At 44.9% G+C, this 20,149-nt stretch overlaps 2 protein-coding genes across 6 annotated transcripts in view; one reads left to right on the top strand and one right to left on the bottom strand.

Moving 5' to 3' along the window:
• SIAH1 (siah E3 ubiquitin protein ligase 1) overlaps positions 1-7,472 on the top strand; it is a 39,928-nt gene extending 32,456 nt beyond the window's left edge. For 2 of the 5 annotated variants that reach the window (XM_065641280.1, XM_065641282.1), the window contains exon 2: positions 5,578-7,472. In XM_065641280.1, coding sequence (XP_065497352.1) covers positions 5,580-6,428 — 849 coding nt within the window. In that variant the 5' untranslated portion in view covers positions 5,578-5,579 and the 3' untranslated portion in view covers positions 6,429-7,472. Of the gene's footprint in view, positions 1-2,563; positions 2,586-2,639; positions 2,663-5,577 lie in introns of those variants that run through there. The other 3 variants (XM_065641281.1, XM_065641278.1, XM_065641279.1) reach the window with 3 other exon arrangements.
• Positions 7,473-9,375: 1,903 nt separating this feature from the next.
• LONP2 (lon peptidase 2, peroxisomal) overlaps positions 9,376-20,149 on the bottom strand; it is a 37,667-nt gene continuing 26,893 nt past the window's right edge. The window contains exons 13-15 of the mRNA XM_065641277.1: positions 13,794-14,001; positions 12,379-12,569; positions 9,376-11,064 (exon numbers count right to left, since the gene is read on the bottom strand). Coding sequence (XP_065497349.1) covers positions 10,843-11,064; positions 12,379-12,569; positions 13,794-14,001 — 621 coding nt within the window. The 3' untranslated portion in view covers positions 9,376-10,842. The remainder of the gene's footprint in view (positions 11,065-12,378; positions 12,570-13,793; positions 14,002-20,149) is intronic.

Here is a 20,149-nt window from a genome sequence, read left to right as displayed (position 1 = left end):
ATACTTGGATATGTGTACATGCCCCTTTCTCGCTTTTATTTACACACATATTTCTTTTTTCTGTCGTATTCATGAAACCTTCCTTCTGCTGCCAAAGAAATATTGGTGACTCTTTTCGGTTTACCGTTTATAATATACAGAAGTTATCAATATTAATCATACGAGTATCTGACGATACTGGTTGATCTTTCTGTGTCTTTTTTTTTTTTTTTAAAGTTCTTATTTACACCTTTTGATGAGTATTTTCAACAGTTCATTTAGCTTCTGGGTTTTGACATTCTTTGGCTTTTATTGCACCTTGAAAAAAGCAACCAGTCAGTGTTATTTCCAACTTTGAATAGTCACAAAATACTCTCGTTTCCAGTGCGCTGTTTTTTAAAAAGTCTCATGTTTGAATATGATTGTACAGTTGAAAAAATTGAAAGATTTTGTATTACTGTATTGATGGCTGTAATACATTAAGAACGCATTTTGAATGGAAGTTGCTGAATTCAGTGAGTCGTGAAATGCGGTTGAAAAAGATTTTATTGCATCACGTACAGACATTTGTGATAAGGCGTTTTCTCTGTCCTTGCATCACTCTTCAGCATTATATAGTGACATTTTTTTTTTCCCCTTCCAGTCATTAAGATGACTATGCAGAAGTTTTGTGGGTTTTTTCCCAAAACTAATGTTCAGTTACTCTCTCAAAGCAAATTAAAATGTGTAAGTGTAATCTGTTTGATATGAGTGAGGATTTTGGCGAAGTGCCTCGGCTGAGCACTTCGAACAGTGAATCGATTGCGTCTTCCCATTCTCACTGTGATTTTTTTTTTTTTATTTTTAAATTTCTTTCAGTCTGTGATGTCAAAGGCACAGAGCATGCAGCTTTGCTGGCCTGTCCCAGGGCGCCTGGTGTTGTTTTTGGGGACATAGCTGCTGTCCCGCAGGAGGGGGAGCCTGGGCCGTGGCTCAGACACTACAGAACACGCTCTGAGTCCCCCGAAAGTCATTTCTGTGCTGCTTTTCTCCAGCTTTACTGTTTCGATTGGAAACTTTTCTTGACTCTTAACTGCTGGGGACTTTGTCTGTTGCACAGATGGGGGCAAAGCTGAAACATACCTGGTTACCTGGTGTGGAGTTAGTAATTTTGGTAGTAGTAATTGGGTGTTCCTTGCAGGTGTTACAGCGCTGATACAAACTTCCACAGTCTTCCTTGAACACGTCTTGTTCAAATAATAATAAAGCCTTTTTGGAGGTGATTTTCTTTGCTCAGATACAGTAGCCTTGCTTTTTATGCAACCAGAACAATTTATTGCAGTGTTTTCTTCTGTTCCCTCCACTGAAATGTGTACTTCTATGACCTTATCATCATTACATCTATATTCCGTAATGCCTAAGCCTTACTGAGCCCAGCGTGTGCATCACACAAGCAGGTTGGCTTGGTTTCCAACTCCTTTATCCTTAAACTGTTCTAGTTTTTGTAATAGCCCATGTGGATATTCAAATATGCCACATTGTTCCAAATCAGTTGGTCTTGCCTTTTCCTTGAGTTTATCGTGCTTTTGCGTGGTTGAATAATCTTTATATAAATGGAGAAAATTCCTGTTGAGTGGGTACTGTAGAGACCCACAGTGGAAAATGCTAATTCGAGCAGCATCCTTGAAATAATTGGAGCGAGCAGTGGAATTTGTGTATTAGAAGAGTTTTGAATGGAATGTCTAGATTTTGAGAATGATTACTTAGGGAAGATGATCAGATCCGTCCGTCTGTAAGTATGTGAAGAAGCACAAGTAGCGACCCGTGTGATCCCACACCGCTGTCCCGCGGGCTGCGCGGGGAGCTGTGCGTACGGGCACGGGGGCAGCAGGTCCGCGGTTCTGCCCCGGGGCCGGGGCGGGGGCAGCAGGTCCGCGGTTCTGCCGCGGGGCCGGGGCAGCAGGTCCGCGGTTCTGCCCCGGGGCCGGGGCGGGGGCAGCAGGTCCGGGGTTCTGCCCCGGGGCCGGGGCGGGGGCAGCAGGTCCGGGGTTCTGCCCCGGGGCCGGGGGGGGGGGCAGCAGGTCCCCGGTTCTGCCCCGGGGCCGGGGCGGGGGCAGCAGGTCCGCGGTTCTGCCCCGGCCCTGCGGGCGCTGCAGGCCCAGCCGGGCCCCTCCCGCCTGTCCGGTGCCCGCGGCCGCGCCCGCCCTTGCGCGCCCCCGCGGGGCGGGGCCAGCGGGGCGGGGCCAGCGGGGCAGCCAATGGCTGGGCCGGGCAGCGGCGGGGCCAGCGGGGCAGCCAATGGCTGGGCCGGGCATCGGCGGAGCCAGCGGGGCGGGGCCAGCGGGGCGGCCAATGGCTGGGCCGGGGGGCGGGGCCGGAGGAGCCAGCGCGCCCCGGCCTGGCCCGGCGGGGGAAGCTCGGGAACCATCTTGGGGCGCCGGGGCGGCCGCAGTAAATGTTGGGGTCGGGCCCCAAGCGGTACCGGCAAAGCGCGGGGGACCGCGGGAGCTCCTCCAGCGGGCCCGCCATGAGCGCCCGGGCTGCCCAAGGCGAGCAGGTCCGCCTGGCGGGGCGTCCTGCGGGCCGGGGGGTGACAGCTGCCGGGGGGTGACAGCTGCCGGGGACAGGTACGGGCCGAGCCGCTCCCGCGGGGATCCCCGTAGCCCCTTCCTCAGAATGGCCTTGGGAATGGTTTCATCAACAGGTCGGTGCGTTCCGATGCCATCGGGGACGGAGTTTTTCCTGGTCTACAACAAGCAAATCTGAAATTTTTCCCTTCTCTTTCTGTTGGTTAGGGTTTTTTTTTTTTTTTTTCAAATTTGCACAATCCTTTGAGTAATTTGTGTTGTAGGAACTAATGCTTTTGAAGGTGACACCTAGTGTACCTTTGTCACTGTTGTTTTGAGATTGATTCATCCTCAGTCTGTGTGAACAAAGATAGCATAATAATAAATACGGCATATAGGGGTTTTTACCTGTAGTAAGGTTTTTGTAACTGAAAATATCTTTAAACTTTATTTCCAGTTCTGTGGTTGTTTTTACTTGGTTTGTAATTGCTGGTTTTGGTAGTTTGGTGGGTTCAATGTATTACTTTGTTACCCATGATTGACTTGTAGTTTTTAAGATAGCTGTAAAAAATGAACTTCTCTGACTTCTCCATCGTGACGTATTTATTATTCATCCTTACGTTAACACTAGTGATGAAAACATAAGCTTCGAGCAGGCTTAGGCTTGGTAAATTACAGTTTATATCTGTATCCAGTTTGTTCCGTGCGCGCTGATCTGGGTGGCCTGGGTGGCAGGTTCCGTTTCCATTCCCTGGATCCGTGATCTCCTGTCCAGTGCTCCCGTAGCTCACAGAGCTGGAGTGGGAAGCATAAGGTCTTCTGCAGAGTTTGTAGGTTGCTTAATTTCGCTGTTAAAAGGCTCTGAGGGGTAATCAGAGCAAAGCTGGCGCGGCCGGTGGGGCTGCAGGAGCTGCTGCGGCAGAGGGTGTCACCAGTGCTGTCTGCGGTTACCGGGGGTCCCTCCGGCAGGGCAGGGTCAGGTAGGATGGAGCACACACACACAAACTTGTCCAAGATGTGTGTTTACAACATTTGAACGGAAACACTTTTAGAAATTTACATATGAATACGCCCGGGATTTCTAAACTCTTTCTAAGCCAACAGCGGGATCCGAATTCATGCTCCTGTGTACAATTATTCTCCGTCTAATTAGTTCTAGAGTGTAGAACTGCATTGTGTCATTGTGAGCCTCCCACCTACGGGTGCTGGGCAAAACCAGGGCAGTGCTCGCTTGGCAGAGCGGCCTTATCGTTCGGATCTCCTCGCAACAGGGCGCTGTGGATCACTGTGGATCACTTCCCAGAACACGTGTTCGATTTGTCACACATGCCTTAAACTTCTCATCTAGGCTGGAAAGCAGGAAAATAAGGCCAAAAGATACAGGCATTCCTGTCATTTGTTCACGGTATGAGTAAGGCTCAGTGTTTAAAACCACTGTATGTGTTGTTTTTTCTTTTTCCTGAAGATGAGAACTGGACATTTCTAGTCTGTCTGGGATGAGATGATGCTGTTGTCGGGCATGTGAGACTCACAACATCCATGACTGAATACTGAATCTTAGACACTCGTGTTTTTCTAGCTCTGGGCTGGGGATAGGTGCTTCTGCAGAAGGATTTGAAATTGCCTGTCTGTGATTAATTTTTAATGTTAAGAGATAAGTTATTTTTCATTTTGTTATCCCGTTGTTCCTTGGCTCCGTGCTTTGCGCCGTGCACGTCCTGCACAAGCACAGCGTGCTGCTTTGAGGCACAAAAGATGAGTAAATTTGTGGTGAAATGATGCTAAATACGGGAAGCTCACCTGTGGCCAAATATTGGCATGTCAAATAGCAAGGAGATTAAAGATGAAGTTTATTTTGAGAGCATTATACATACGTGACAGAGCTGGTGTACTTGGAGAATTTTACTGTGTAACGGAAGCCAATTTTGGATAGCATTTTACTGAACTACTAAGATAAGGTTTATTTTTTCAAAATGCAGTGTTTATTTTTTCTGGTAGTACTAGTAGTTTCTTGTGCACAAAGAGACTTAGGGGGTGCAGGAAAAATTGTAGCGTCTGTAACATGTTAAGAAATATGGTACTTTAACCGCGTCTGTTGAATGGTTGAGCAAGCGGTTTGGTCGGACAGGTGTTCCCTTTTGTCTGGGGACATTTGAAAGAAGAGAACGTCAGTGTGAACTCCACTGGCCGCAAAACTTCATCAGGAGCACCTTCTCGAGTCACTGGGAGTGTTTGAGGACTGACATGTTCAAATTCTCACATTCGATCTTTTGAATTTCTTGTCTGATTTGGGAAATGCTTTGTTTTTCTTTCTGGCATCTTCACAAATGGTTTAGTTCATGAAGCTGAAGCAACGATGAGCTTTGCAAACTACGGGCCTTAGTAACAGAGTAATGAAAATGAAGAGTCACTGTCCTATCCTGGGAAAAAAAAGCAGTGCAGGAATCTTCTTAGCTGTGTTTTTCCTTGCTGCTATTTTTCAGTTTTTAGAAACAATCATAGAATCACGGCATGGCTGGGGTTGGAAAACCTCCCAAGGTATACAGTAAACGTGATTACTGAGAAGGTCACATCTGGAAGTTTAATTTTTCATTAAAAATGGCTAGTTTCTCATCTCACTAAATACACAGCAACTTAAAATGCAGCCTTTGAACTGTCTTGTAGCGCTCCCAGTTGTTACAAACAAGTGATGTGGGTGGAGTATTTCGTAAATGCAATATTTAAAAAACCCCAAAACAACAGCAACAAACACCTTTAAGGATTTCTGTTACATTTTTAGCATATCTTACCTCACTTGCAGCTTCCAATAGGTGAATTCCCCTTTAGAATGATTAGCAGAACCTCTTCAGGTTTGCATGTTGTACAAGTGTCTGTATTGGATGTGGCACAATTGATATTCTACATGTAATATATCCACAGTTTGAATTACATGGGCTTTTTTGCTTTTATCTGTATCTGTTTTATTTGGAAGCTTCTCTGTAAATCAAATAACACTTGCGGAGGAAAACAGGATTTTTTTAGCCCCTCATTGTCCTTGTGTCCTGTGTTGCAGAGATGAGCCGTCAGACGGCGACCGCGCTGCCCACGGGTACGTCCAAGTGCACGCCGTCGCAGCGGGTGCCCGCGCTGACCGGCACCACCGCCTCCAACAATGACCTGGCGAGCCTCTTCGAGTGCCCCGTCTGCTTCGACTATGTGCTGCCGCCCATTCTCCAGTGTCAGAGCGGCCACCTCGTCTGTAGCAACTGTCGCCCCAAACTTACATGCTGCCCGACTTGCCGCGGCCCACTGGGCTCCATTCGTAACCTGGCCATGGAGAAAGTTGCCAATTCTGTACTATTCCCGTGTAAATACGCCTCGTCCGGCTGTGAGATAACTTTGCCGCACACGGAAAAAGCAGACCACGAGGAGCTGTGCGAGTTCAGGCCTTACTCCTGCCCGTGCCCCGGTGCCTCGTGTAAATGGCAGGGCTCCCTGGATGCCGTGATGCCGCACCTGATGCATCAGCACAAGTCCATCACAACGCTGCAGGGAGAAGATATCGTGTTCCTCGCGACAGACATTAACCTTCCTGGTGCTGTTGACTGGGTTATGATGCAGTCTTGTTTTGGCTTTCATTTCATGTTAGTATTGGAGAAACAGGAGAAGTATGATGGTCACCAGCAGTTCTTTGCGATCGTACAGCTGATAGGAACCCGCAAGCAAGCGGAAAACTTTGCGTATCGGCTCGAGCTAAACGGTCATAGGCGGCGACTGACTTGGGAAGCGACTCCTCGCTCCATTCACGAGGGAATCGCGACAGCCATCATGAATAGTGACTGCCTAGTCTTTGACACCAGCATCGCACAGCTCTTTGCAGAAAATGGCAATTTAGGCATCAACGTAACTATATCCATGTGTTGAAATGGCAATCAAACCCCTTCAGGCCAGTGTTGAAAACCGTTGAATTTAATTTAGCTGAACTAGAGTAACCATCTTTGACTGTCAGACAAATTATTGGGTAGATGGAGGGTAGACATAAATGAAGGTAAATAAAAGGAGAGGCTGGTAAAGTACAGGAAGCAGTTGCATGTAGTAACACTAATATATTTAAAATAAGTCCACAGTAAACCACTGAAAATATATATACACCCAAAATGGACATCTTTTGTATTAAGAATCGATTCTACAGGACATGTTGTAAAATAATTCTAAAAACTCGTTTGTAGATTGATTGTACTGTTGACGAGGATACTGTTTCGTGTTTTCGTTTGTGTTTTTTCCTCCCCCTTGACTGACAAGCCATGTTGAGCGGTCTGGTCTCTGGCCGCTGCTTCCCCTCCTCCCACCCCCTTTGTAAGTCACTACATAGTATTGCTGCTGTTTGTGTATATTTTTTGTGTATTTGCTAATTTTTATTAACTTCTAGTTTTTCATTAAATAAATATGACTTTCTTTTCTGTAATTCAGGTTTTTCTCTTTTTTTGTATCTTTTAAAAATTCATTACAGGTGTCATCTTTTGATATGCATAATTGCTATGGTAAAACTGATATTTCTGTATGTTTGGTAAATTTTGTCTCCTTCCAGTAGTCAGTTCATTGGTGATACTGTTCTTAATTGAGCTATTTTGTGAATGTACTGAACTCGAGAGGAGTACCTATGTTCAAAGATGTATCAGGAAAGAAAGCTCCTTTGAAAACAGGTCTAGGTGGTGTTATACTTCGAGTTATCTCCTAACAAAAACGAACAATTATTAAGAATTTTCCAAATGAAAAAAAAAAATATCACATTTCGAATTTAGAGATGCTTAGAAACTTGATTGCATCCTTGTATTTGTTGGTTTTGCAGTACAAAGAAAGTATTGTCTTACACAGTATTTGTAATTATAAAAACAGACCATTTGTTTCTCTTTTTTTTTTTTTAAGGCAGTCAGAATGAGATGTTTTCAGCCTTTTTATATTTGTCATTAAAAGAATATCTGGCAAATGAAAAAAACCACCCACTTTTGCTTTTTGCTTTAGCTCAAAGATTGACACTGATATTCTTGCTCAGTTTCTTGTCTTCACGTCTTTTGGTTGTTATCGAAGCAACTGCCTTGACCCGATTTTGTGCATCGTTTCAGGGAGGGCTGCGAGTCACCGGCCGCGGGGCGTCGGAGGGACGTTGCGCTTTCTGCAGAATGCCCAGCTGTGCCAGATGTAACCCCAACGGATACCACGGCGTTTGTGTTACAGAACAAAGAGGAGGGTGAAAAGCTGTTTCATCTTGAGCTATTTGAGAGAAATCCTCGTCAAACCTCGTGGTAGCGCACGTCTGTTTGGGGAGGCAGGCTGGCTATTAACTGCTTTTGTAACACATTGAAATACAGTTTCTTTACTGTCGCTTTTATCAGGTTGATCTATTAAGACAACTCTCATTCCTATTATTTTGATGTGTGATGAGGTAAGTAGTTCTACAGGTAAGGAGCATAAAAATTCATCAGGTTGGATTAATAAAATACTACAGAAATAGTTGACTTCACGGAGTAAAAGTTTCACTTCTTAAAATTTGGTATTTAGGCTGTTCAAACTGTGCACAGATTTAATTTCAAAGATGTACTGGCGACAGAGAAATGCTTCCAAAATCCCACCATCTAGCATTGTTTTCCTTAGGAATATACAACTAATTGATTGCTGTCTTCTAAAGTCAGTAATTATTCTCACCTAGTTAAGCTTGTCTGCCTCAGGTTTGTCTGCTGGTCTTTGACAGAAACTTGGCTAAATCATGTATTTTAGAGGAATACCCTGACTCGTGGAGTCCCTGCTGCCTTGGGCTGCTGTTTAACAACAGAAAAATCTGTATAAAACATTTGCTGTCCATCATCAGACAGAATGATTAAGCAAATTGTCCTCAGGCCCAGATCCTCAGCAGCATTAAGCCCAGTTCAGCGGGTCTCCAAGAGTGGCAGGATCTGGTAAGTCCGCTACACTCCGTTGCAGATGAAAATATCAAACATACTAGAAATCTGTACAGGTTATGACCTTAGCTAAAATAAATGGTGTATTAAAGCCTGGCATTGTCTTAGCATTAGCTGTTTATTTTAGAAAGTACCATTTTACTTTGCCGTATTGGGAAAAAGTATTCACGTGTGTCTTTAACAGATGAAATGAAATGCAGTAGATCATGCATTTGTCAGCGCTACCTCCACTGGTTGTCATTGCCCTTAAAAACCAAACCAAACCTTAAAAGGAAAATGTTTAGCAAATATGGATGTTAATATCTGGGTTCCCACATTTCTTGCTAGTTGTTTGCAGTAGTGCTTTAGAATTAAAGCAGGTGAGCTGTTGTGTGTTGTGTTACCCAGGATCTTTTCTGAAGCTCCTGTGATTCAAGCCTGAGCTGCACTAGCAGGGTAGTTACTGTCTGTAGCAATTGATAGTGTGGATAGAGGTGCTGCTGCTGCTGGCTTTTCACCTTTGATAAGCTTTAGCTATCTTATGGTATATTCTGAGATATGGATGTTTAATATCAGGTCCATTCGACTGTCAGTTGCAAAGCAGAATAATCCCTAGAGTATTTGAAATGATTGTGAAAGTTCTTTACAGTTCTGGCTTGTTGCTGCACAGGCTGATGTTCTTGACGGTGTTCAGTGGAAGCAAAAGAAAAGGTACTGAAGTGTGTCTAACGTCTGTGATACAGGGGGTAATGCTTAAATTTTGTTTAAAAAAATCTCCATGAAGTAACAAGCCGGTCAGCTCTGCAAGCAGGACCACCAAGAGCTGTAAGTAAAGCCTGATGGCTGAATTAACCCTCACCTGGCGCTGAAGCCTGTGTGGATGGGACTCGGGAATTGCAGTGCTGCGACAAAGTCATTGCTTCACTCTTACTGGGAACAACTCCCTGTTCTCTAGAGTGAAGCTGTTGTGGAAAAAAATTATTTCTTAGCAGTACTATCTTCAAAAAATGCTGGGTTTTTGTGCATAAACAGACAGCACTGGAACTCCATGTGTGTCTGTTCTCTCACAGAGCAGCGCAGGACTGTGATTTGAGATGCGCTAAGTTTGGTAAATAATTGTATTCCCTCCTGGGTTTGATTAAAGGCAAAGCAGCACATCAGTTACCGTACCCTTCTGGTGTTTTACTGATGGTTGAGTTTCTGTGCACGTTTAGTGTTCAGGTATTTGTGTAAGGCAGAAAGCATCCCGAGACACTGTGTTGTGTTGCCTCTTACCCTCAGAACCCAGGGAATGACTAAGAGTAGAATTCTTAAAATAGTGAAACAGAAGGGAGTTTTATTTTGATCTTTTTATTAGATGAAGTCTTCTGTTAAAGTTGTAAAATCTTTTGTAAAGCAGGTGCAGAAATACTCACTGCATTTTTTTACTATCAGTGCTATTATGTTCCAGGTAAATCAGCTTGCTATCTATGGAAATGAAAGCAAAACAAACTGTTATTTTGATTTTAGGCTGTTCTAGATTAGGCTTTTGTCACTGCTACAATTTACACATCATAAGCACAGTTTCAGAATGAAAGAGCAAGAAGATAATTGTAACATCCTGGGTCTTCTCTTGTGGTTGACCCTAATAAAACCCAGTGAAAAACTCCAGGATCTTCCATAAGCTTGAATTTCCATCTTCACTGCTGTCCCAGGGAAGGGACCGCGCTCTGAGCTGAGATGGGACACTGATGCACTTTCATAAGCCTTGTTACTCACAGTCTGCCATTACTGATCCAGTATTTTCTTGGCATTCTTTAAGCGGATTTGATTTTCACAGGCTGAACTCTGAACGCGGGCGTCTCAGAGTCAATTTGCGTATTTTTTTTGATCGCAACCCCCTTGTTTTTCCTGTGATGCTTCTGCTCCCTGGCAGATTGAATGTTGTTTCCTAAATCAGTGAACTCCTGTGCTGAAGCAGTGTGCGTTTTGGTAACAACACCATCTATTGGACTCTTGCTGTGCTGCGTTTGCTGCAATTTGTGTTCTCTGAATAGAGCTCATGGAATTGCGTATTATTCTGTTTGTGGGTTTGTCCTCTTTCGAGGTGGAACCAGCTGCTGACGTCTACATAGAGAGATGCCAGATAAAGAATTATTTCTCAACAGCTTCCGCTCTCTCATGCTTGAATCTATCAGGAAAAAATTCCATTTTTTCAAGATTCTTTGCCGATGATAGTAAAAAGCAGCAAATGCCTCTAAGATGTGTTTTCAGGTTGCTAACTGCTGAAGTAATATTTTTATTCTGATTGCATTTTGTACCCGTATTGAAACAATCACGTTTAGCTCATACTTGATGCGTACACAGCTGATAGTTACGGATCTCTATTAAATTTGGTACAGACCTAATCTCGGCTTGTCTGCTTAAAGTTTACTATTCAAACGCTCGACTGCGGGCTTAACTGCAAATCCTCCGTCGAAAGCCGCGTTGAGAACTTCATCGAGACAGCTCGCCATGACGAACGTCAAATCTTGCCGCACGTTCACCGCAATCTCTTCAAGATCTTTCTCATTTCTCCGAGGAATGATGATTCTCTTCAGGCCAGCTCGGTGTGCTGCCAGAACTTTGTCTTTAATTCCCCCAACCTAATAACGAGAAGAGAGAGAGATTAAAAATCCATGGCACTAATCTAATAGAGTAATTATTGTAACAAATCACATCAGGAGTTACATTTCAGTGAAAGGTTCTCCCTTCCCTGGTCATTTAGGAAAGCCATTAAAAATGCAGCAGTTTTAGCTCATTATGTGCTTAATGAGGGAAATATGTTAATATGCTCCAGTACCCTTTCTGTAACTGTTAACAAGAAGAGGGGGGAAAAATAAAAATTAATCTAGGAATGCAGGTACGAGGGTATCAATAATGGACAAGTAATTACTTTTCAGGATGGCTCTAAGTGGCTGAAATGCTGCACCCACGTCAGAACAGACTTTTTCAAGATAAAGGCTGTATCAGGTTTACAGGGAAAAGAGTCTTACGGATGCCGTGTCACACAATAAATAACTTGAATTATACAACAGAAAGGGCATGGAACAGCAAACCTGTGCTGCAAACCTGCAGAGGTGGCTTTGTGCTAGAAAAACATGTGTCCCTTCAGTGTGCAAAGAGGAGGGGGGGGTTAGATCAGTTTTTCTTTTAGGCACAGCTGTAGATTCTTCCCCTTGAACTCTCTTCTGTGTAAAGACCGTCTGACAGCAGAAACCTGGGAATTCAGTTACTAATGCTAGTAAGATTCTAGACAACACTCAGGAAGGTAAACGTGGTTGAGCAGTTACAGGTATCAAAGTTTTGCACCCACCTAAGGGCAGGCGCGATCTGGTCACTGGTGCAATAAAGGCAATTTATTTATTTCTCACAGCAGGTGGGCGGTAACACAGTGTGTATTTTTCACCTGGTCTGCTACCTCTGGGCTGCTCCCTACTGCATGGAATAAATACTAAATACTGACCTGAGCTTGGTCCTTCCTTCGTCCATCCCTTGGTATGAGATGGGAACTCCATCCCCTACGCCAGGCCCCTCTGAGACTGCAAACTAAAACTGGACGTGTTGGAAAAACTTTCATTTGAAAAAGCTTTATGGGAACACTAGCTGAACTACACAAGGAATAAAATTTAAGAATCTAAAAATACACGTATTGTTTCAAGAGTTACCCATCTGCAATTACTGTAAGAGCTTTAAGAAACAACTTTCAAAGAAACCGGGGGTGTTTCTGTAGTGATAGCTTGAGGAAGCACGTTTAGAAATTGCAACACATATTTTGGAACCATCTTAACGTGACCATTTCCAGGCTTCCTTTCTAACTTGACATGTAATGTGCGGCCAGCCCCGGCTCCTGCCAAGGGATTTTGCAGCAGCGCGGGCAGGACGAGCACAACTCGGCTCTTTCCTCGGGTGATGCGTACGGGAAGAACGAGGCCCCTCAGCGTAATTTCCCCGGTCATGGCCACGTCTGAGCACACCAGCCGCCCGCTGAACAGCGAAGCCAGGCAGGTTACTATGGTAACGCCCGCAGATGGTCCGTCCTTTGTGACAGCTCCAGCTGGGAAGTGCAGATGGATGTCGGTGTTGTCAAGGAGATCAAAACTTCCAGAAGCTTAAGGGTGGGGGAAAAAAAAAAAAAAAAAAAAAAAAAAAAAAAGAACGGTTTGAATGTGAAAAATCTAAACCCGTTTTGTTCCTGGTCTTTATTCTGAAAGCCCAGCAGAGAACTAAACCCACTGGTTTTTAACAGTAGGCTGAGAAAACACCGCTACATTGCAGACACCCTGGAAAAACAAACAGAAAACCCAACCAGCTTTCCTACATCCCGATTCCCAGACAAAGGCCCAACATGTTAACCAACAAGCTCAGCACTTGCCTCTGCTGGGAAATTCAGGGTCGGGATTAACGCAGAAACCAGCAGTTCCTACACAGGGTTTTTTAATCTCCCAAACTATAAAAGTCAATTTTCAGAGAACATACCACAAAACCAGCACTCCACAGAAACCCAGCATTACCAATACTATACCAAAATTATAAAGTGAATCTCTAATTTGCATCTTTTCACCTTACTTAACCTGTAGCACGTAACAGTGTAACCTGGAGCTAAACAGGTACACAGTTGATGCCAGCAGCATTTCATGCAGCGCTTCCGTGTAGTTTCTTAACCTATCTAAACTTCCACAAATAATGACAGATACTGGACAATTATTGGACTGTTCAGCAGATTATCAAACACATTTCCAAAACTCCTGGAAGGTTCAAACAAAAGACTTCAGAATTTCTCGGCTGAAGTCCTATTGCACGGCAGCTGCCAGACAGACCTCGCTAACTCTCAAAATATTAAAACTTAAGACGACAAAAATCTACTTCTGATAGAAACTACGACGTAGTTTTAGAGGAAAACTACAGACTTGCATATCTATGTGTGCATCACTGAAGTACAACTGGATGTACAAACGAGCAGGAGGCAGCAGGTGCCAGAGCCGCCGCAGGGACCCCGTTTGCCACCAGCTCCGCAGATTGGCACGAATCGGGGGAAAAAAAAACCTACAAAAAGGAGCTCAAGAGCTGGTTTCGTCTTCAGCGTAGCACTGATCGCTGGAAACCCCTCTGTTAAAGCAACACTTAATACATTGTCACCACAATGAGCACACGCGTGACGTCCGCTGGCACTCGGCAATGTTACGAGCTGCTGAGTTACTGAAAAACGTCACGTTTTAGGACACCTGATTTCCACGCGGTATTAATGTGCATCCCTGCGTAAGAGGCCAAGGGATGCAAACAATCCCTAGGCTGCACTACAGCCGCGCGCGGGTTGTGGCTGTTCCCCACCCACCGTTGGTGAGCCGGAACCTCTTGGCGTTGCTGCGCAACCAGCTGATGGCCAGATGCGCCGACTCCTTCATGACGTCCCCGAGCTGGCCGGTCAGCGTGAGCTGCCCCTCGCCGTCCATGCGACTGGCCTCCACGAACATGATCTCCCCGCCCAAGGGCGTCCAAGCCAGGCCTATGGCCACTCCGGGCTGGCTTAAGCGTTCAGACACCTGAGGGAAAACAACGCGGGAAACAGTTTAGGAAACGGCCCTAACAAAACCTTTGCAAAAACAACTTGATAGTTGCATCATTAAAACACAAAAGTTGAGCCCAAGTCTGATTTTTTTTTTTTTTTTTTTTTTTTAACGCAGCAATAATTCTGCCTTATGTGTGAACATTAATTGCAGAACGTGGCGATGGCCAATATCTGGGGGTATCATCCTTGAAACCTTCCCCACCCCTCGAAGTTCCATGAGAACTTTTCAAAGGATTTCCAGTATTCAGTCCATCCTTCCCAGGTGCTTATTGACTGAATCCATCTGCTAAAGGTAGATTTGCCGTGACTGCTACTGGTATGAAAAATCCAGCTCTGCTCCTGAGTGTCACCTTTTCAAACACGCCTGCACCGCCTGCACTGCCGTCAAACACACCGGTTCTGTTCATTGCAAACATTTATAAATCATTTTGAATAACGAAAACACGAGTCTGCTAGCAGGTGAGATATGGAGGAGGGTGGGAAACTACAGCAGTAACTAGGAGGAATTAACCGCTGATCCCGTCACCAGTGAGTAACAGAGCTCTGGATCCCCTCTCCGGGGTTACGGAAAGACCGGCAGCGTGTTTTCCAGGAAAGTCCCAGGGTTTGATGGTTTTTTCTCCTTTCTCTAAGAGATTCTTTTAGAATATACAGAAAGTCCTTTTGTTTTCCTGAGCTCCAAGGAGATGGAGAAACCCTGATGGGAGATCACGCAGCCATTCTGCATGGTCTGAACTACTCGGCTATGTATTTATAACAAGGCAGAAAAGAAAGTGCATTAATTTTTACTGTCAGGCAGTGACTAGAGCAAAAGACAAATACTCCTTTTTAAAATAAAGTCATAGGCCTGTTTTAAAATAAATTTGTCTCTTATTGAAATGCAGAATTGAAGTTAATGTGATTAATCCCTGAAAGAGATGAAGTCTTCATTAAACTGTTTAGAGAATTTAAAGAAATGTTGCATTTCCTGGTCAGAAAACAAGTCAAAGGAGCCTCACAGCAGAAACACACCAATTCCAATTCTGACACCCGCATTTCTGGTTACATTAAAATTTCTCAAATTATTTTTGCCCCTTCTAAGCACATTTAAAGTCCATTTGACACTGGGGAATCCAGTGGGGAATTCCTCCCTCTAGCACCAACTCGTTCTGCACCGCACAACTTAGAGACCCTTAGTGTTTCGTTTCGCTTCCTTCCAAGCAGGGGCAGCGAAGCGAAGAACCGGGCTTTGCACAGCACCGCCACTTACTCAAGAGTTCCGGTCCCTCCTGAAGCGCCACCAGAAATGCTGCACCAAACAGAATCGAAATCCAGCCCACACAATTCTTAACGCTCGGTTTCTCTTCCCTGTTTCGTGGAGCGAGTGAACCTGCAGCCGGTAGCTCTGACCACTGGCCAAAAAGACGCTCTTCAAAAAACCAGAAGCTAATTTACGAACACACAAATTCTGCGTCTTGTAGCCGTAGACAACTCAGATACACGACAGGAACAACTTGCTCACGCGAGAGAATTGGTGAAGGAAAAAAAAAAAGAGCATTTAAAGTCCTACAAAATGAAATTAAACGTACACGCTGCTTGTTACAATTTCCAATTTTTTCTCATATGCTTTGCTGAATACTGACCTATCAAGCGCTGCCGCCCCCCGGAGTTTGATGACCGAGACGTGAAATGTGACCTGGGGTCGGGGTGTCTGGGTTTGGGGGATTGTTCCCAGATGTGAGAAGAAATGGTTCCGAGGTGCCAGGAGCGGCCGAGTCCCGGGGAGCTCCCTGTAACACTCCAGAGGTGTGGTTAACGTCATCCAACGTATGGTTAGCGTATTACAATGTACGGGGAGCCGCTCGGCCCTCACCTCGGTTCTCTTGCGGCTCTCAGCTTCATCTTTCCAACAGCATCGCGCGTTTGCTTTTATTAGCGTAACTGAACGAGAACGGCCGCTTCTTTTTCTAGCATTTAAGAAAGTTGTACATAATCGAGTGTTTCGCTTTTATGGTATCAAAATACCTCGTCGACCATTTTCTTTTTTGTTACGATTAAGTTTCTATATCCATTCCCCTGTATTTCATTAGTTACAGGGACTTACTCTGATTAGCTTGGGAATTGCTTAGTAACCCAGGTTAACAAAATCAATTCATCCTGGTTAAACTGCAATCGAACAAGGCAGAAACATTCACCTTCACGCGGGAGACTATCGTGTATTTTCATGGTTTCAGACGTGGCAGGTACCGTGAACACAAGGAACATCCACAGCCTCTCCCAGCCCAAAGGAGCCAGCAATAAGGTTTGCTGGTTTGGGTTTCTCTTTTTCGGATGGGATGTTGGCAGACAGACACGACCCCCCCCCACAACCTTGCAATGCTCAGAGGAAAGTACGTGATACGACGTTAACCATACGTTATAATACGTTACCCATACATTGTATGACGTTAACCACACCTCTGGAGTGCTACAGGGAGCTCCCCGGGACTCGGCCGCTCCTGGCACCTCGGAATCATTTCTTCTCACAAAATGTCAGAGGAATTTCAATTAGAAAAACATCCTTACTTCTGCTTTTTAAACAACTTCAATTGAAGATGAGCATTAGAACCAGCTGGCGAGTTGTCGTGTCTGTCAGATGACGCAAGACGCCACTGACCTACATGAACAGCCTTGTTTTTTGAAATTTTTTGTAGATGAGACCGACCCAGCCACGATTTACCTGTCATCTACGCAGATGAACTTGTTTCAGATACATTTTACCCGTCTGAACAGTGCAAAATTAGCCTTAACATTTAGTGCAGTCGTTTATTTTAAAATATTTAAGGTTATTCCAAGATAAAGAAGAGGGACGTCACCCGCGAGTCTGCGAGCCCCGAGTCCCTCGCTGCCCTCGAGCATCTTTATTTCCCTTCCACGGGCTCCCCCAAAACCTTCCGATTCATTCCCCGGCAAGACGCTGCAGGCAAAGTACGGAACAGCAGCTTCCCTGGAGGGGAGGAGAATTTCCCAGAAATTTCACCAAAAGACCGATATTCCTTATATCAACATGCCTAATCTAAACCTGTGCTTCGTACAGCTTGTGCTTCTAAAAAATAACCTGATTAGTTCCTTAATCGGAATTGTGTGAGAGCCTTTCTTTTATGGCCCCTGCGCTTCCCCACAACGGGCAATTTCACTGTCGCTCCAGCCTCACTCGCATCGGGAGGACACCGACCAATTCTGATGGGCTTTCCTGGGGCGCCAGCAACGTTTGGTAACCGAGCAGAATTAAGGAAGGAAGGGAGGAGGAAGAGGAGGAGGAAGAGGAGGAGGAAGAGGAGGAGGAAGAGGAGGAGGAAGAGGAGGAGGAAGAGGAGGAGGAAGAGGAAGAAGAGGAGGGGAGGAGGAGGAAGAGGAGGGGAGGAGGAAGAAGAGGAGGGGAGGAGGAGGAAGAGGAGGGGAGGAGGAAGAAGAGGAGGGGAGGAGGAAGAAGAGGAGGGGGGGAGGAGGAAGAGGAGGGGAGGAGGAGGAAGAGGAGGGGAGGAGGAGGAAGAGGGGAGGAAGAAAATCCAAGTCAAAAGAGAAACAGATTATAAACACTCTGGCTCTGTTATAAACCCTTTCCCCCAAAAGCGTGCTGTGCTGAAACATTTCAGGAAATCTTTTACACTTCAAACGACTGTCAAGATTATTCTTCCCAAGCCTCACTGTGTGATTTATTCCACCATTTGTTCTGTAGGGTGACACGTGAGATTATTTACTTGTGATAAATGAATTAATGCTGCGAGCACGAGCTGAGCGCTCTGTCAGGCCTTTCTGCTGGGAGACCCCGCAGAAAACACACACGCAACGCACTGGAAAGGGGGAAGATGAATCACTTCTTTTAAAGTATTCCCTGAAGGCCAGCAGATCAATTCAGTCGTGTCATGTCTTCGGTTCTATTTGCTCAGCCTCATCCAAGCACTGACACGGCGGCTGCCTCTGTTTTATCTTTATTTCAACTAATTATAAATGGCAAAATGCAGGTGAAGGGTGAAGCGTGAAAGGCGAGATACAGAGACACACCACGTGAACCAGCAGCGGCCAACCTGAAATGCCCGTCGTTGAGACAGGAGCTACATTTGAAAGAATCTTGGGGGCGCTTGAGAAAATTCAAAGGAATGGCAGGTTAGTTGGGAAAACTCATTAAAACGGGAGTTATGTGGCCATCTGAGCAGCCTACACTGAAAAAATCATGAAGTGCGTACTGAAAGATATTCACTCATTAATAAATACAGAAAGTAGTACATGAAAATAAATCCCGAGCTGGTCAGGGAATTGAGGCTGCGTGGATTCATCTCCACTTCTATTTATGCGCCACTTCATCGGCCCGCTAAATATGGAGCATTTTAAAAGCCTTTGGTACACAGGTCAAAGTCTTCAGTCAGTCTTACTTCGCCTTATTCAGGCCAGCAGATCCATGAAATGCTTCTATGCACATTCATGGCAACTGTTCACGCAAAGAAAAAAAAAAAACCACCCAGCATATGAATACTTGGAATTAAGAACCACACTTCGATCATGTTACCTGGACTACTCGCTCCTGTAGAAAAAAACCCCACAAAACAGCAGAAATTCTTTGCCAACACAGCCACACTACCTCATTTACAAGAATAATCAACTCCAGAAAAAGTTCAGGTGTTCAGGCAGAACATCTCAGGAAAGTCACATATTAGCACGTTTCTCGGCCTACAGTCTAATTTTTAAAAAGTGGGATAAGTTAATATTTATTTGAATTAATTCTACTCTTGACTGGGGACTGGGAGTACAGTTGCAACGACCAGAACTTTTGTACAAATTCACAAACTTCAACTTACTTTTTTAGCTCCTTTATGAAACCACTAAACACCGTTTGTAGAAATCCGAGTGCTGGCTTGAATATTAAGTTCCATTTTCTACAATGGCTTTATGTGCAATTTATCTGCAATTCAAGCACTAAAAAGCCAAATGATCCTGCAGGATTTTACCTCCAAAGACCAGATGTCTGAAGTATAAAACACACTTCAAAATGAAAATTCGGATAGAACGTTATTTCTCTAAAAAAGCCCCACAGGCTATTTTTCAGTAATTGTTTCTAAAAGTCAGGTAGTGAGGAAAAGATAGAAAAAAAAGACTAGTAAAAATTTCCATAGGAGTATTACAAATCAAGTCATTCCAAACCAAGCTAAAGCATTAATATATCCACGCCACCTTCTCAATTAAAGTGGCCTTAAACTGCCTTGCGTGATGTTTTTATTGGGCATCTGAGGGAGGAAGAGAAAGAACGTAGTTGCTTGCAATAAAATCATTTGCCTAACGAGCAATCTCTTCTAATATCTGAAAGTAAAGAGAAATAAATCAGAGCACAAATGAGCAATGTGAAAAGTCTCGGCCATGAAAGCTCTAAGGTCCCCTGATCGCCATCCTGTACCGCGACCCGCAGCGCTGTCTTCTCTCAACTTCTCTCCTTGTTTCTGTCTCTTCATTAAGAATCGTTTCCTTGATAAAATCTCCATATCCAAACCCTCAGTTCAGGCTCATTCCGTAACAACCACTTTCTGCTGCTCCCCTGCACGTCTCATCCCCTTTCTCACCCACCATCTCCCAGTACGGTCCGCTCCTCTCACCCAGGAAAGAGTTAGCGCCATAGGAAAGTTCTTAAAAGTTTGAACTTTATCTCTTAAAAGTTCTCCATTTCTATCTCCTCAAGAACTTACTGGTTTACTGGCCTGTTTTCCCGGTTAAAGGCAGAAAAAAATTCGTGTCACACACACCAGCAGCCGGTTTGCTGCCCCGGTGTTGGTTACACACACACGCTCACGCGCGCCGTTTACCTGGACGTGAAGCAGAGAGTGACGGCAACGAACGCGGGGAACGGAGAATCCCAAACTCACAACCCAACGTACCGAAACGCAGACGGGGGAAAGAACAAAGCCCAGAACACCTTCGTGAGGAGCAGAGCCGGTCCGGGACGCCGGAGCTGATGGTACAACGTCACGTGGATCTGAACGATGAACCGGTTTAACACCCACGAAAGCTGCCGCTTTTAGGGAGGCGGGGGACGGTCGCAGGGACGCGATTCCAAACGTCCCCAAACAAACGCAAAGGTGTTTTAAACGGAAATAACCCACCCCCACGCTCCTGAG

Source organism: Caloenas nicobarica, chromosome 9 (genome assembly GCF_036013445.1).
Source record: "Caloenas nicobarica isolate bCalNic1 chromosome 9, bCalNic1.hap1, whole genome shotgun sequence".
In the NCBI taxonomy this organism is placed as follows: domain Eukaryota; kingdom Metazoa; phylum Chordata; class Aves; order Columbiformes; family Columbidae; genus Caloenas; species Caloenas nicobarica.
Note: the sequence above shows the minus strand (reverse complement) of the source record. Positions and strands in the feature narration are given on the sequence as shown.